This window comes from Microtus oregoni, unplaced genomic scaffold, assembly GCF_018167655.1.
Source record: "Microtus oregoni isolate MIOR12 unplaced genomic scaffold, Mior012 000024F_ref0000369, whole genome shotgun sequence".
Lineage (NCBI taxonomy): Eukaryota > Metazoa > Chordata > Mammalia > Rodentia > Cricetidae > Microtus > Microtus oregoni.
Window position 1 is genome coordinate 24,308,186 of NW_024543083.1, and position 17,428 is coordinate 24,325,613.

The 17,428-nt window shown below is 44.7% G+C and overlaps 1 protein-coding gene across 4 annotated transcripts in view; it reads left to right on the forward strand.

Annotated features, from left to right (window-relative positions):
* LOC121462310 (glycerophosphocholine cholinephosphodiesterase ENPP6) overlaps positions 1–17,428 on the forward strand; it is a 109,245-nt gene that overhangs the window by 69,458 nt on the left and 22,359 nt on the right. For all 4 annotated transcript variants that reach the window (XM_041673834.1, XM_041673833.1, XM_041673835.1 and 1 more), the window contains exons 4-6: positions 6,347–6,488; positions 7,679–7,858; positions 10,779–10,916. In XM_041673834.1, the coding sequence (XP_041529768.1) occupies positions 6,347–6,488; positions 7,679–7,858; positions 10,779–10,916 (460 nt within the window). The remainder of the gene's footprint in view (positions 1–6,346; positions 6,489–7,678; positions 7,859–10,778; positions 10,917–17,428) is intronic.

The following is a 17,428-nucleotide window of genomic DNA, read 5'->3' on the forward strand; positions in this document are numbered from 1 at the left end:
AGGGGCAGAGTTAACGTAATCAGATGTTCTTCATACAGTTTTATATATCATGTGTGTTGTGTGTGTTATATGAGGCTGCCTCCTGCTACCTCATCTGCCTTTCTTTTTCTTGCCCACGAGGGCTGGAGAGCCATGTGCAGGCAGAGCTAGTATACTGGGCCGCAGTCTGGTTAATACAAAGCAGACTGTCGTAGCGTGCATGGCAGATGAACAGCGCTGGAACTTTGGAATCCTCCATGTCTACTCAGTGCTGCTTCCAATGTATCCCAGACCCAAACACAGTCCATCCATATATCCTACTGCTATGAACGATATGAGAGTTTGGGTTGTAATTGTCAGACTGCAAGTAGTCTAACAGCCTGCTTATGAGAACGTTTGTATAGCTCTCACGTTTACTTTGTGCTTGGAACTGAATGGACTCTCTCTGGACCCAATCTAGTAATCACAGCAAAATAGCAAGGAGTGCCACGAGACCTCCAGGCTAGTGCTCATCGATTTGAGCAGACATTCTTATCTTCATAGCACCAGAATGCTAGAAAAATAAAAACCGGGCTCTATTTCCTTTAGAGAAGTGTTGTCTTTGTGGGTTTCTTCCCCTTTGTTTTTTTTTTTTTGTTTGTTTGTTTGTTTTTTTTTTCAAGCAACATGATGAAGGTAACAGAACTCTTGGAGCTGCATCTCTTCTCGGAAACAGGGAAGATTTTCTGATTGTTACTCTAGTTCCTGGTGGTAGTGGTGGGGTGTATGTTTATATTTGGTAAAGGAGTTGGGCTTCTCTAGAAACAAAAGGCCACAAAGAAGGGGAAGTCCATAGCATTGTCCTCAGGTTAGGTTTCCAGATGGTATCTGGGGCTGTGCATTGCCCAACTCAATGCTATTCTGTAGGGATAAGTCCTGCAGGTAGTCTAGGTACGTGACCCTGAACTCCGTAGTCAAGTGTTTCTCAACCTTACTAATGCTGCAACCCTTTAATATAGCTTTTGATGTTGTGGCGACCTCCAACCATAAAATTATTTCATTGCTACTTCATAACTGTAATTTTGCTACTGTTATGAATCGTAATGTAAGTATCTGATATGCAGGATGTCTGATATGCACCCCAGAGGGTTATGACGAAAGGCTGAGAACTGCTGCCACAGACTGTCATTCACAAATCTGCAACCTAGATGATGTGTTTGCATTTTGACAGCATGGACCTGGAGCAAGACTAATGCAATTGTCTTGGGGTGGAGGTGGGGGGTCTTTATAATGCCAAAGTTAACAGAGCAGCTAGAAGCAGCTTCCTTACATAGCAGATAGAAAGATCATTTCTAACATGATCCAGGTCCATTCTGCTTATGAGTTGACAAAGAAGGGTGGAAATACAGCCTCCTGCTCAACATCTCTAAGCTAGTGAGCATTAGGAATGAGAGAGAAAGGAAAGGCTAGGGGTTACTGCCTGGGGAAGGTAGTGGAGGTGACCACGGTCGTCCCTCCCCCAGGAGAAACAAGGAAGCACTTCCTTCACCTCTCACTTCCCTTCTTACAAAGCAAACCAAAGACTGATGTTTGTAAGACAATACTGTTACTCAAGCAAAAATCAAACCATCCTCTTCAGGAATGAAGTGGTCGCCAGTCTTAGCCAGGCTGAAACACTCTAGAATGTTCGGGGTATGAACTTGTCCATGAACTTGTGCATATGGCAGAAGGGATCTGATTCTTGGGGCAGGTGTGTTTAGGCAGAGCTGTTGCGCGATTTAGGTTCCCATCAGGTACCCCGAATCTCAGAACCCCAGTCACTGCTGATGTTAATAAAGGAACAGATGGACGAGTAGAGAATTGCTGCCACCTGGGAAAGGAAGCCAGCTCAGGTGTCTTGGCTGGGACCCTGCTCTCTATGGGCAAACTAAGAAGAGTGGAGAAGCTTGCTGCGGCTCAGTGGGGCTTAAATGCTCCTCCCTGCTAAGACCCGCACACTCAGTCAAAGTGATAAAGTGATGAAGGCACAACCGGAAGGAGGCATTTCCCTCCCTCCCTCCCTCCCTCCTTCCCTCCCTCCCTCCCTCCCTCCCACTCTCCCTCCCTCCTTTCCTCTCTTCCTCTTTGCTATGTGTCCAGTACTATACCAACAGCTCATTTAGCATTTGAATGGCGGTGCTTTAGTTACTTTTCTGTTGTGTAATAAAACACCATACAAGGCTACTTACAGAAGAGTTTATTCGGGCTTATGGTTCTATACAATTAGAGTCCATGATGGCAGATCCAGCATGACAGCAGGCAGCAGGAATGGTGGCCAGGGTAGAGAGCTGAGCATGCATATTTCAGTCACTGCCATGAAGCAGAGAGACAGAGAGAAACAGAGAGAGACAGAGAGAGAGACAGAGAGGGGGGAGGGAGGGAGGAAGAGAGACACACACAGAGAGACAGAGAAAGACAGAGAGAAAGGTAGAGAGGGAGGGAAGGAGAGAGAGAGAGAGAGAGAGAGAGAGAGAGAGAGAGAGAGAAAAGACTGAAAACAGGTGACACCCTTCCTCCACACACTACCTAAACCTCCCTGAACAACACCATCAGCTGGGGGCCATGGGTTCAAATTCGTGAGACTATAGGGGACATTGCCCATTCAAATCACTGCAGGTAGGTTTCCCAGACAGGGAAACTGCCGTTTAGAGATATTTTACCATTCATCTGAGACATGTTATTTATTGAAAAGAGAAATCAGGATCTGAAACTGTATTTGTGCTCCTGTCCAAAGGTAATTCTCACAATTAAGTCTGCCATATCCATACCCCATCATTTAGGGAATTCTGCCAAGATTCAGATCAGTTTAGTGGTGAGGGAATGGGGATATCAAGGTGGTTAGAAGGGGAAGACGAGAAACACAAAATAAAAGCAGAGGAAGCTGGAGAATGATGAGTGTGGGGATTGATGCATGTAAAAATATCAATAACATTGAGATAATCAAACTGTAATTTCAGGGTTTTCCCCAAATTCAAATTTTATATTATCATTTTTTTTTCTGCTCGCTAGCTGCTAAGTTTACAGAATCCGTATGATAGCCATGAATGTAATCTGGTGACCTTGAAGCAAGGGTATTGGATAGTGCCCCAAGATGATACTGACCCTTTGGGTAGACTGACCCTCTCAGCCCTTTTTCCTAAATATTAAGTCATCATTCTTAACAGTCAGTGACTAGCTATACTTTTACATTGTTTCCATTTCCCTCTGCCCAATTCTCCTCTCTTCCCAACCTACTTTGGTAAGAAAAATGCATATGACATTATGAACTCTTTATACTGCAAAGCAATCTAGACAGAATTATGAGGTGATAGGAGACTTGGGTGTCCCTGAAACCCTAGGATTGGAGGCCCCCTGCAGCTTTCTGGGAACTGGGTTTGATGGCCACATGTCCTTCTGGCAAGGTTCCTGAACCTCCAAGCTATAAATGGCCAATAGCAGACAGGCAGGCATTTCCATCCAACTTGCCCTACCCAACCTCATAACAAATGAGCTGACCTGTGATACAGACCAGACCCACATCGGAAACAGCTGGCTACCAAGAATTTATCTGCTCAACTCCAAACAGGCCAGAACTGTCAGCCCTGGGAGACTTGGGTCCCTAATGAATCAATGAAACCCTAACACAGCAACCTCTCACGTGTGTATTCCCTGTAACACAAGCATCCCAAATCAAGTGTTCCTGGCATCGGAGCTTGACAGCTTCCTGAAACAATGCCATCGGGTAAATTGTGACACACTCCAGCTTTCTGACCGCATGGAGATTTTCAGATGTGATAAACAGCCTTGGAGAAACCAACCTACACGAGTGCATTAAGGATACATTATCATACGGCGGGTATTAAAATGGGGAGGACTGGGTGGATTTCATTAAACTCCAAGGCCACAGTAAACCTCACTTTATTAAGTCACCAATGCATTAAGTGGGATTTCCCACCGTATCTAGGACCTGTGCTGGAAGTGTGGACACCTAAACAGTTGATATAGTGCATGAACCAGCACATCTGGATGCCTAAGAGGCCTGTACATAAAGCAGATAAATGTGGAGGCTTATCTCCCGGACAGGTTTTATGGAAGTGTCCGTTGTGTTCAGACATAGTGAGGAAGGGAGAGCCCAGAGCTCTTCCAGGTATGGGCCAGGAACAAGTTTCAGCATATGGATAGAGATCATATTGCCTAATATGGACTTATCCCCACCACCCACACACTTGCTGGGCCCTAGAGGGACCTTTTGTACCTCACTATGTATAGGTACAACCCAATCCACCCTGTGGAAGAGGCTGGTGATGGGGTTTTTAAACGAAGGGTCGATTTGTTTTGTTCTAAAAGACAAACGATGTCACTTCACCTGGAACCAATGTTTCCTCAAAGCTGTTGATGATGTGCACCCCGGAGTGCTCAGGAGACCCTAATGACATCACTAAAGGGTATGTGACCTTACAAAGGGGTGCCAGGCAGAGAACACTCTAGAATCTCTTCCCTGGCTGAGAAGGTGGGGTAGATATGGATGGACTTTCAAAGGCCCAATCTACATTTCCACGTTCCAGCTATGTCACAGAGACCTGCCAGGGAGCGGGAAACTTCTAGAACCCTCTGAAGCCTGCGTCTCCATGTGCACATCTGTAAATGCTCTTTTGTGAGGACACTTGTCCCTATAGCTCCAGGCCTAGAAACAAAGTCAACCCATAACACAGAGCACCTAGGTGACAAGGATGGATCTCCTAGTGTTACTTTTGCCCTTTCTCACAGCCAGCTTCTGGGAGTTGAAAGGTGTCACACAACAGAGCAAAGATTTCCAAAGTTCCCCTGGGCTGGGTAGAATAGTTCCCCTTCATCACGGGCTCTTGGTAAATGCTGCAGCAGAGAACCTGGTCATAGGCAAAAGCTCATTTAGTGGGCTCTTGTTATTATCTACTTAGTTGACAGCTGTAGAATGTTTACTGTGTGCCAAATTCTAGGCTTGAGTTGAGATACCATGGAGAATGAGATACCATTCCGGAGGTGAAAGAATCTCTTAGTTTAGAGAGAGAAAAGTACGGATAAAAGTGCCCGGAAGTGAGCATAGAGTCATGGGAGAACAGTGCCATGTCCCAAGGCCACCTGATCTAGCCTCAGAACATGGCAGGAAGCTTCCTGCAGGAAACAATGATTGCCACAGATCTTAAGGAAGAGTGGCTACCTTGTGGCTCCGACCAGGGAAATCAAGCTCTCCATGTATTATGAGGATGCTGTCTGCTAGAGGAGAGCAAAACCTGAGGCCCTCGCAGCCCTGAAATCACACTCTCCCATTGCTCATGCTGGGAAGACTGTATCGAGGGAAAACATGATGTTTGAATATGTGCCTGTGTGTCTGTGTCTATGTGCTTTATACAGATGTGCCTAAAATAGAGGTTTTTTTTTAAAAAAGAGAAATAAGAAAATATGACAAGGGACAAGGATATTAATACTACCTCTTGTACAGATCCAAGCTGAAAGAAATACCTTCCACTTCTTTTCCATTGGCTCATCTGTCAGTTCTGGATACTGGCATACCATCTTTACTGCTATCAACATCACTCCCATCTATGTTGGGTGCTTGACGGGAAGAAAGGCAAAGCCAGAGCTTGGGGAGGGGAAGTCACAGTGGAAAGTGTTATGTGGAGGAAGGAGAGAACATTTCCTGGACTCCTCTTCCTTCTTCCCATAAGCTGACCATGTCTATAGATATTGCTAGCTTCTTAGACCAGCACTGGAGGCGAAATGGTTTGGATTTTCACCATCAATGCTGACCCTGGGGGAGTTTGGGAGTTCCTTAAAGGACAGTTACTTTTAGGATTTACTCTGTGTCTATCCAAGAGCTAACCTGTCACAGGTCCCCATAGAACACATGGCTGGGGTGGGTGTGTCTGCAATGACAAATCCTAAGGATTACTCTATCCACAGCTACAGACAGACCCACAATCTAGCATATTATTGGGACTCCCTTAAAGTCCACTAATAATTTTACAGTTGTTATTGAAAGCAACACCTCCAGTTTCTTGACTGGAGGTGTTTCAACACCTCCAGTTATGAGAAGGGAGTTATATGGACCATGCTCCTTCTCATACTACATCTTTCAATTTTCAATTTGTGGACAGGAAAAGCCAGACCATATGGCCAGAAGGAGGGGTGACCAGTAGACACACTCTTCAAATCTTGCCAGCAATCTTTTCAATGTCGACTCACCTTATTTATGTGGATATATGGGTTTTGACTCATCTGCTGGACTGGTTCACTTGGGGACTCTCACACCTTCACGAGGGTCAGTGGATCCCTAGGGAGCAGCCCCCAGAGGATTCCTTCAACTGTGACTATCTCACTCTGTTCCCTCCAGGAGTGGCCGAGCTGATCTGGCAGCCATATACCATGAGCGCATTGATGTGGAAGGCCACCACTATGGACCCTCGTCACCTCAGCGAAAAGATGCCCTCAAAGCTGTGGACACGGTGCTGAAGTATATGATCCAGTGGATCCAGGTGACCCAAAGCAAGGGCAACTAATCTGGCCTGTTTCGCTGTCATGTCTTGTCATCTCCCTGACTGCCACTCCGTCATACGTCCTCCAACAATTTCTTTACTAGGCTAGTGTGAGGCTCTCTTTTCTCCACTCTGTAATTTTTGGACACCAAGAGACTCCTTATACCATGGATGGCCAGTGGGGTTTAACTCATCTAATGTGTGTTTTTGCCTGGCTTGCCTAGAGCATTGGTCAGGTTCTTAGTACTATTAGTAAGTCTATTGGCTATTAGTAAGTCTATTGACTATTAGTAAGTCTATTAACTCTTAGTGAGTCTATTGACTATTAGTAAGTCTATTGACTATCAGTAAGTCTATTGACTATATTAGTAAGTCTATTGGCTAGTAGTAAGTCTATTGGCTAGTAGTAAGTCTATTGACTATCAGTAAGTCTATTGACTCTCAGTAAGTCTATTTACTATTGGTAAGTCTATTAACTATTAGTAAGTCTATTAAGTCTATTGACTATTAGTAAGTCTATTGATTATTAGTAAGTCTATTAACTATTAGTAAGTCTATTGACTATTGGTGAGTCTATTAACTATTAGTGAGTCTATTGACTATTAGTAAGTCTATTGACTATTAGTAAGTCTATTAACTATTAGTGAGTCTATTGACTATTAGTAAGCCTATTAACTATTAGTGAGTCTATTGACTATTAGTGAGTCTATTGACTATTAGTAAGTCTATTGACTATTAGTAAGTCTATTAACTATTAGTAAGTCTATTAACTATTAGTAAGTCTATTGACTATTAGTAAGTCTATTGACTATTAGTGAGTCTATTAACTATTAGTAAGTCTATTGACTATATTAGTGAGTCTATTGACTATTAGTGAGTCTATTAACTATTAGTAAGTCTATTGACTATATTAGTGAGTCTATTGACTATTAGTGAATCTATTGACTATTAGTGAGTCTATTAACTATTAGTAGGTCTATTGACTATTAGTAAGTCTATTGACTATATTAGTAAGTCTATTGACTATTAGTAAGTCTATTAACCTGTACATAGGGGTTAAATGTGGGTTCCGACTTTAACAATCTCCATTCTCCTTTAACCAATAGCTTAAAAATGCCTCTTTACCAGGATTTTTGCATGAAAGGACCTTTCTCCAGTGAATGTGATGATGTCTTGTGTCCACCCCACAGGAACGAGGCCTGCAGAATGACCTAAATGTCATCATTTTCTCAGACCATGGGATGACAGACATCTTCTGGATGGATAAAGTGATTGAGCTGAGCAAGTACGTCAGCCTCGATGACCTGCAGCAAGTGAAGGACCGAGGGCCCGTTGTGAGCCTGTGGCCAGCCCCTGGCAAACACTCTGAGGCAAGACACACGGTGGTGGAGGGGAGGTGATGTGGACCCATCGGTCCCTTGTTTGTGCTTTGTCATTCCTCCTAGGGTTTTCTTAACGAACTGTGCAACAGGGTTAGGAGCACAGACTTTGGAATCAGCTGTCATCCACTTACCAAGTGACCTTTCTAAAGGTCATTCATTCTCTGTGATTGTTGTATTCTATAACAGCATCTACCTCTACTGAATTTCATAAAAATTAAGTGAAATAGATGATGCCCCATACTTTGCAAACACTGCGCGTGTCAGCATGCCCTTATCAGGGCTATTATCAGACAAACTCCTGAGGAAGCTGTCAGAGGCAGACTCTTCAGACTGAAGCTGCCACTCCGATCTGCACCCGTTTCCCTTTCACCAGGGGGCTAGAGATATAAAACTGACCAAAGAAGACAGCATAGGCCCCGTGTGTGCAGTATGGGTCAGCCCCTGACTTCACAGCCCTGCCCCTTAGGTTCTGATCCCAGCTCTGTTATCGACTGCATACAAGGCATTGACAAGTCTGGCCCCTCTGCCGTCTGTCTGCACATGCGCACAGCAGTGTGCGCCATCCTAAAGCCCATGGGAGTACACAAAAGCAGGCTGAGATCACAGCTGAGACAACGTGTGAGCCACTCACACTCACGGAGCTCACCATCCAATGAGAAGTTTCCTCATCGGATGAGGGTGTGGTCAAGTTCCTACAGTGTGCAGGCGAGGACCCAAACTCCCTTTCAGGAACTCAGTACCTCATGCTCACCCTTTCAGAAAACAACAGTAGTTAGGGATGGTGGCGGGTGGTAAGAATGAGGAGAAACGGGTGACACTCTTGGCTGACAACCTCGTGTTCATGTTGGTTCGTCACCTCCCGGTGCATAGATGCGGTGCCTGTCCATCCCCAGGGAGCTGACATGGGCCAGGAAGCATCTATCTTTCTGAGGGGGTGGGCAATGCCAGCAACAGGGGAGTCAGGAGGTGTCTGGGAACTGCTGCCTTCCTTCATCCTAACAGCGACAGAACAGTTGCCTTTAGTCAAAGGGTCCTGACGAGAGCCAGACTCTGGCCCTTTGCCTCCTAGGCAGTCCCACCACTACCTTGCCTGCCCTCATTTGAGGTCCCCCGTCAACAGTACCACACTGCTCTCAGCCTTTCCCCCACTCACGAGGGAAATGCCTCCCCCTTTCTGTTTTCTCGAGCTCCGTTGCCAGGAAATGAAGTTTACACAGCGTCCCAGCAAACCCCCTAAATATGAAAACGGAAAGAATATGTTACATGTTGGCAGGTTCCTGGGAAGCAACTCTGTCTTCCTGGCAGGGAAGATCATCTTTGTCTCCAATTTGGCGCATAGGCATGAGACTCCTCCAGAACGCTTGGGCATTACCACTCATGAGCCGGGAAGAGCATCTTCCAGCAGGACGTGCATCCCAAGCCCTGACAGCAGCCAATAGCAGTTGGTAGGGGATCAAAAGTGGGGGCTGTGTTTGGTGACAGTTGTGTCATGTGATGGACACAGCAATCCGCAAGACCTGGTGTATGTCAGCAGATTTTCCGCTTATTCAAAAATAATTCTGCATTCTGCATACGTTGTTTTTAATCAAACAGAGGAGATTAATTCATGGAACTGTGAACAAGTTTCTACTCAGCAGCCCAAAGACTATTTTTAAGTCATGAGTGAATAAACACAATTTTATTATTAAGGAATACATATCTGATTTGGCTAGCGGCCAGCAAACCAGCACCAGCAGGTTGCTTTTTAATTTTAGTCACCAATATTTGAGCTTCTGCTAAATATTGAAAGTGTGTATAGACTTTACGTCTTCATTATGGAATTGGCAATGGGATTAGTAAGCAATTCCTGGTGATTTTAAAATTCACATATGGGTAGGACATCATCTTGATGTCAAGTTAAAGAGCACTAACCTTTTGGCCATTTTGATGATATTTAACATCAGCCAGGCCACTTTGACAATTGCTTCTTAATTTTACTGCATAGAATTTTGGATTTTGGTAAGTAAGTTTTGTAATATGTTCACCAGTCACTGATTATTTACAAAAGAATATATATAGTGTGTATACATGTTTATATATATACATACACACACACACAATAAAAAACATTATCCTTCTAAGCAGTATAGGATAACGTTGCCGTGCTCACCTCGTATTTAATAGAAGTAGAATATTGTCTTGACCTATGACCCTTTCTGAAAATCTTTCCCGGATCCCATGAGCTTTCTACTCTCTCCAAAAAATCACTAAGAAGACACCATTACTTATGTATGGTTGTGTGGTTACTTGAGTTTTACATGATAAGAATCTCTGTGGTATTTTCTACAATGCACATTATTTTTGCTCCGGCTGAGGTCTCGCGTCTTCCGAGTGTCTTTGCAGATGCCATGTCTGTCTTTACTATACTTTGTCATGTCTTGCCCTGAAACTACACCAGTATGTCTTTATCTCTCCCTGTTATCTCTTTGCTCTTCTGCTTCTGCTGTGTGCCTGGGCTATTCTGTACATACATCTACAGGTGCACACACGTGAGAGCTTTTCATTACAGTCCCTAGGGGGTCCATCTCTTATGTCAGAGAGCACATGGATCGTTAGACTTCCTGGATAAAGCCAGCTTGATTTGCAAGCTATACAAAAGTCTCTCATAGCACACACCATTAATCTCAGCACTGGGGAGGCAGAGACACGCTGAGTTCTGTAAGTTCAAGGCCAGCCTGGTCTATATTGTGAGTTCCAGACCAGCTAGGGCTACATAGAAATCCTATCACAAGACAAAAAAAGTATTTATTTTATGTAGCGAAACTCTGTGTGCGTGTGTGTTGTGTGTGCACGCACCATGTGTGTTTATAATCTATCTCACAGATCTAGCATGAGTGTTCAAACAGCTCATTTTTGGTTTTCTTTGCAGATATACCACAAACTCAGTACAGTGGAACACATGACCGTGTATGAGAAAGAAGCAATACCCAGCAGGTTCTATTATAAGAAAGGGAAATTCGTCTCTCCTTTGACTTTGGTGGCTGATGAAGGGTGGTTCATAACAGAGGTAATTATAAAATCTATGGCATTCCTCTCATTGTTCAAACTCTATCCACAGCCCATGAGTAAGTAGCAATTATTGAGCTCCGTTCTCTCGGAGTCCTTTGCTGCACTGCTTCCTTGTTTAGAAAATCAAAGGGCTGGATGGGCTGTCTAGGTGAACACAAGCTTCAGGCACAAACCGACAGTCGAGATTGAGACTTCATGGCTCCAGATCCCCTGTGTTGTAATAAATTGGCCTTAACTAAATTACTCAAGCTTCTATACAACCTGTGTAGCTTAAAGCAGAAATATTACTGTGATCGGAAGCCATTGCTCCAGGGCAACAGAAAGCTAGGAGAGCCCTCTGTTGCTTCCACCAGGAGAGAAATGTTTAGAAAGTAGAGCTGCATGAACCCAGGCCCCCAAATTACCAGCTGGTTTTTACAGCCGAGATTGTCTTTCACTTTTTCTCTGAGCCCTAATTTGCCTCAGGCCTGCCTGATTTCCTCCTCCTTGTCCTCCTGGGCTCTAGGCTGAGGAGAATGCATGATCTTTATGAATATCCTACCTTCCAGAGGAACCTGTGATCATCCCGAGAGTACAGTCCCGTCTAGACAAGAGCAGTACTTCAGATGTGAGTTTGAAAGTGGGCTGTGCTTAAAACAGGCTGCAGGGTAAAAGGAATAGAAAGCTGAAGCCAGTGTTGACTAGGACTCAAGAACAGAAAATAATATACTAGAGGTCACAGGTTCCTCACCCACGGAATCAGGCATTGGGCCAAGAGAGTGTGTGACCAACCAGCAGGGCATGAAATCACAGGACTCTGTGACACGAACTTCAGTTTTTGAGCAAGACTGGGTCATTCCTGGGCATTCACAGAGAGAAACGTTTGGTCACCATGAACTGAAAGCCAGGTAGATCTGGTTGAAACCACTGGCAGCAGAAGGCAGAAGCCAGCCAGGCTCTTCTGAGACTGAATCTGGCTTCTGGTGTCATGCTGCTTACGGGGTTTCTAGGATGGAAGCAGAGAGAGGAGGATTGTAAGTTCCAGGCCAACCTGAGCTCCAACTTTTAAAAGATACCTAGAGACAAAAAGGGTTCAAGAGACTTCTTCTAACACTGCCACTTCCAGAAAAGAAAATGTGACTGTTTAGGTCAACAAATGTCCGGAGTTCACATGGGCTGAGAGAGAATATTTTAAGCTATGCTTTGGGCATGAGTCATTATCATTTTCTCCTCTCTCTCCCGCCCCCTCTCTGTCACACACGAAAGCAATACAAAATGATAATAAGAATACAATCAATTTGATTCATGCCACATGTGGGGTCTGTAATACACAAACACAATTGTTTCTCAGGCTTAGTGGAGCGGACGGGTCACCAGGTTAGAGGCCCACGGACATCAAGAAAGACCTCCCAAGTCACAGCAAAGAACCTACTTTTTAGTTTGTTTACTCTTGTTTCAAAACATCTTCATCTTTATAAGATTCTGGTGAAGTCATTCTGAAGTTCTGGAGGTCAGCCCATTGTGAGGATTAATCCGTAGGGGGCCACCACCAGTGTGTGAGCGTGACCCTGGTCACCTGAGACCTGTTTAGTTCACTTGCTGACGGGCTGAGAGGTTACAGCAAGGGAGGTGGGGAGATCCTCGGGCTACAGGGTGGTTTAGCGATTTGGTAGAAACAAGTAGGGGGATGACAAAGCCAGAGGAGGAGGTGGACACCCAGTGAGATGCCATCACAATTCCAGTGGGAAATGCTTTGAGTCCCCTCAGGGGTGGACAAGCCTTATGAAGTCATTCCAGCTGGGAATGGCAATCCTCTGACGGGGGAAGGAGATTTCTTCCATTTTGGCAGAGGGTTCTTCCCATAAAGAAAATATGGTATCCGGGTGTTGTACATTCAGGAAAAAAGATGTCTGTCTTCTTGAGGGATGAAAACAATGCTGGGGGACCTGAGGGTGCTGGTTAAAACGTGCTGGGTTATAAGCCATGAGCTATCTGCCTTACTATTTTTATTTTTGGCTTCTTGAAACAAAGTATTGCTATGTTCCCCATATAGCTTTACTATGGGAGTTACTATATAGCCAAGACTGGACTCAAATTCACTATCCTCTTGCCTCAGCCTCCTGAGTGCTGAGATTAAGGCTTGTGCCACCAAGTCTGGGTCACAGACCTCATGAACAATGGATTCGATAATGATTTAAGTGAGCATCTGGAGACAATGGGCTCTATGGTCGCTTAATCCAGAAATGGTAAAATCAAGTTCCTGTTTTAGCTCTACAGAATTCTGCTTTTTTTCTCAAGATCACAAAAGAGTTGCTGCAGCTCCAACCTGTGTATCCACTCGAAACACCCCAAAGCAGGAAAGAAATGGGGTGACTTTTCATTACACATCACCTACCATTATGGGATAGGTGTCTGTATTTCAGAACCACGGGTGGAAGCCAGTATGCGGGACCCTGAAGATTAGGGAATGCAGATGGGGAGAGCTCTGTAAGGAAAGGTGTGTAATTATGAAGACGAGGTCTTAAAAGAAACCCATATACTCGAGAAGCTCTCATAGTGAAGTTTCTGCCCCTGTCTAGAAACCATTAGCAACTTCCTCTTTGATCTCATCGACCGACCAACTGGTTGGTGTGACTAGAAAATCCCTGCCCGGGATGAGATTTGCCACTGAGGTGTGCTGCACTGCCAGGTAAAGAACCACAGTCACAGGACTGAAGAGATGCAGAAACTGGGGTTAAGAGATGGGGGCCTCAAAACGAAACAGCGAGGAAGAGAGCCTAGGGCATGGCTTCATTTCCCAGGAGACCGACAATCCCCTCTAGGAAGCCTGCGACTACCTGCCAAAGCTTCCTCCTGTCCCTGGCTTTGGGCCCACCCATCTCCCCCCACACCCTAAGGGGACCTGAGTCATGCTTCCCTGAGTGAAACTGGAAATTAGTATCTTCTGTTTTGTGGTTATATAGATTATATTGTATATTACTTTTGTATGTATCGCACACATTAATTTAAGTTATTAAAAACTAAGAGTCACCAGTTAGCAAAGATGCCCAAGTATTTCATGATGTGGGCTTAAGAACAAAGAAAACCCCATAAAAAAGAAACCAGACCATGGACAACTACAAGAACAGTTTTTAAAATATATAATTAGGGGTGGGGAATGTAGCTCAGTTTATAGACTGCTTGCTCTATCATGCAAGTCCTGGGGTCCATCCCAGGGACCACATAAACTGGCCGTTTTGGCACACACCAGTAATCCCAGCACACAGAGGTGGAAGCAAGGGAGATCAGAAGTTTAAGGTCATTCTTGACCATACAGGAAGCTCCAGGCCTGCCTCAGATACATGAGACCCTGTCTGGAAAAAAAAAAAAAAGAAAAAAGAAAGGCGGGGGAGGAAGAAAGGAAAGGAGGAAGGGAGAAAGAAAGAAGAACTACTTCAAGAGGGAGACTTGAAGTATTACAGATACGTAAAACAAGAGTGGTGGCACACGCCTTTAATGCCAGGACTTGGGAGGCAAAGGCAGGAGGATCTCTGTTAGTTCGAGGCCAGCCTGGTTTACAGAGTGAGTTCCAGGACAGCCAGGACTGTTGGAAAGAGAAACCCTGTCCTTGGATAACCAAAAATAAATAAATAAGTAAAACAAAAAGTTAAGAAGAAGAAGAAGAAGAAGAAGAAGAAGAAGAAGAAGAAGAAGAAGAAGAAGAAGAAGAAAGAAATGAAAAGAAATCAGGATGGGTAGGAGATAAGAGATGGTGGGGGCAAGAGTAACCAGAATGCATTGTGTACATAACACAATTGTCAAAGGAGAAAATAAATAAAACCTCGAGAATAAGTAAAGACAGAAATAAGAGTAAGATAAATTGGACATGAAAATATAAGATTAGCATCTGAAAGATGTGTGTTGACCTGCCATGTTGACCTAACTATTATGGAACTGCACACTAGTTTTCTCTCTCTCTCTCTCTCTCTCTCTCTCTCTCTCTCTCTCTTTCTCTCTTCATTGTTTCTGATATTTATATAAGTCTGTAATGACAAAAAGCAAAGTGCAGAAAGAAATACAAAACGTACAGTTTGGAGGGAAAGGAGAGCACTGGAAAGTTTCGTGCTACAACCAAGAGAAGCTGTAATTGTTAAGGAGACCTGTGGCGTTAAAGAGAGGTCGCTCCACATGGAACAGAGAAATGTGCTCACCAGTTCTTGTTGGTCACGCCTGCACCGTGCATTTTGAACGACTGCTTTCCCAATGTTTGTATGATGTGTACTTAAAACTATTTAACCTTTTTATCAAACAATAAATATATCCAGGGAAAAATGAGCATTGGTCAGTAATAACAACTAAGAAAAGTCTTGAACTAATTGGCTATCCTCAGTTTGTATTGTGGGTACTGTTGGTCCTGGAGTGACACACGGGGACAGACAGTAGAACACGGGTTTATCTCAGTGCTGCTCAGCACAATCCATCTTACTCGTATTGTCTATGGTGTCTATCATACATGTGCGCGTGTTTCTCTAGGAAGTTGTCACTGTCTATCCTGAGAGGAACTGGGGTATCTCCTTCACTCACGTTTTGATCTGAGCACTGTGATCACTTTACTCCTATTCTGGGGCGTACACCTTTTTATTTTCTGGATATCATATGAAAAAAATCTCAAGTGCTGATTCTACTCTAACGCCGAGGAGTCGTTCTCTGCAAAGTCCTGAAAACAGGTGTCTTTCGAACCTCTGTGGCCTTTCCTCTGCAGCCCTGGACTGCCTATTACCCTCTCCTGCCTCCAGTCCCCTGAAAACTGCATTCTTCATCCCCGTGTCCACTCAGGACCAGAACTACTCATCACTCACATTTCCATTTGCAAATTTCTCTCCAAGTCAGAAGAAAAAGATGTCGTGTTTGGCCCTGTAACCTGCCCAGCTGTCCAAGATGTGTGCTGTGGCCTTACAGACGGGGTTACACTCCATATCGGCAGACGACAAAGGCTCAGCCCTGAGCGCAGTCTCACCAGGTCTCCCTCTGACGGCAAGGTAATCTGTGTTCTGGTTTTGACGTGATTAGAAGAACATTTGAGTGAGGACAAGTTGATGCTCACTAGCAGCTGATAAAAGAGAACCCCAGCGCTTCCTCGTGCCACGGTTCCTACAGACACTACCCCACAACCACAAAGGATCTGGCTTTGTTGCTGGACAGGCCGCTGCCCTGGAAGCCCCGCCTCTCACTAAAGCTCTCACAGAAAGAAGAGAACAGCTGACAGTTCTCACCGTCATCAAGAGAGCTGTCACTGAAAAGACAGAGAGACAGACTCAATTTGTCACAGGAATTGGACCAAGATCCAGAGCGACCCAGGTGCTGGATGACTTCTTAGGTCACTTCCGCTCCACGTGGTTTACGATACAAGCTCGTTCCCAGCATCTGTCCTTCATCTGACCTCCCGTCCTCAGCCAGCGGAAATCTGAAGGCATTCCTGTTTCCAAAGGACTAAAGAGACAGAGGAAAATGAGTCACCAATAAGGTCAAGGCCCATGGTCCTCCCAGCCAGTGTCGGTTCCTCAGGACAGGAAATAAGGTTCTTGACTCATGTCTCATCCCCTCTCTCTCCCTAAGAGCTGTCCAGTTTCTCTAGAAAAAAAGAAAAATTCGTGGGTGTTATTTCTTTCTCTTAGGGGATGAGGTCACACTCTCCCGCAGAGCATCAGAGCCCTGAGCAATTCGGCCTTCACTCATGGTCTTCTGGGATTCTCGGGCAGCCATATTGCCAGCTCCTCCTTCAACAGGTGCTTGGCCACAGAGCAGACAGACTGGGGTGTCACAATGTCCGATGCCATTCCAGGGCCTTGAATAGATACATTCAGTACTACCAAATATCCCTGGCATGGGACAGTTAGAACGACACAGGAAATAACCCAGAGCCGTTTCCACCAAACCCATGTCTGTTCTTGCACTCTCAACCATGAAGCCCCTGGATCTGAATAATCTCAGCCTAACAAACTCCACAAATGTTTACTTAGTGCCTTCTCAGGCCATGAACTGTATAACATGCTAATTCCACCGAGGAGCCCCCAGGAGTCCCCAGCTGCCTGACGCGGTCTAGAGAGGGAACCGAAGATCATTTCAGCATGCTTGTCATCGGGGTCAACCAGTGTGCCATTACAGATGTGTTCCCACGTTCTAAAGAATCTAGGCTCCACCCATGAGAGAAAACACTATCTGCTTGCCTTTCTGCTCCTGGCTTATTTCACTAAACGTGATTTCCAGTTCCATTCATTTTCTTGCAGATGCGGAAATGATGAGCTCATCTCATAGACCTTGAACTAGCAATACCAAGGGTGGGAAAAAACCGTGATCATAATCTTTCTTTGACGCGCCAGGGTCTTGAAGGAGCTAAGTGAGCCTCCAGCTACGCTCAGAAAAGGTTGCAGTAACATCCCGGGACATTAAGCCAGTTAATATTTTTCACATTGTAAATATAGCAAGGACTTTTTATTTTAAAAATTTTTGGTCAACAACAGTGATAACCTCAATGACTATCTTGAATTAAGC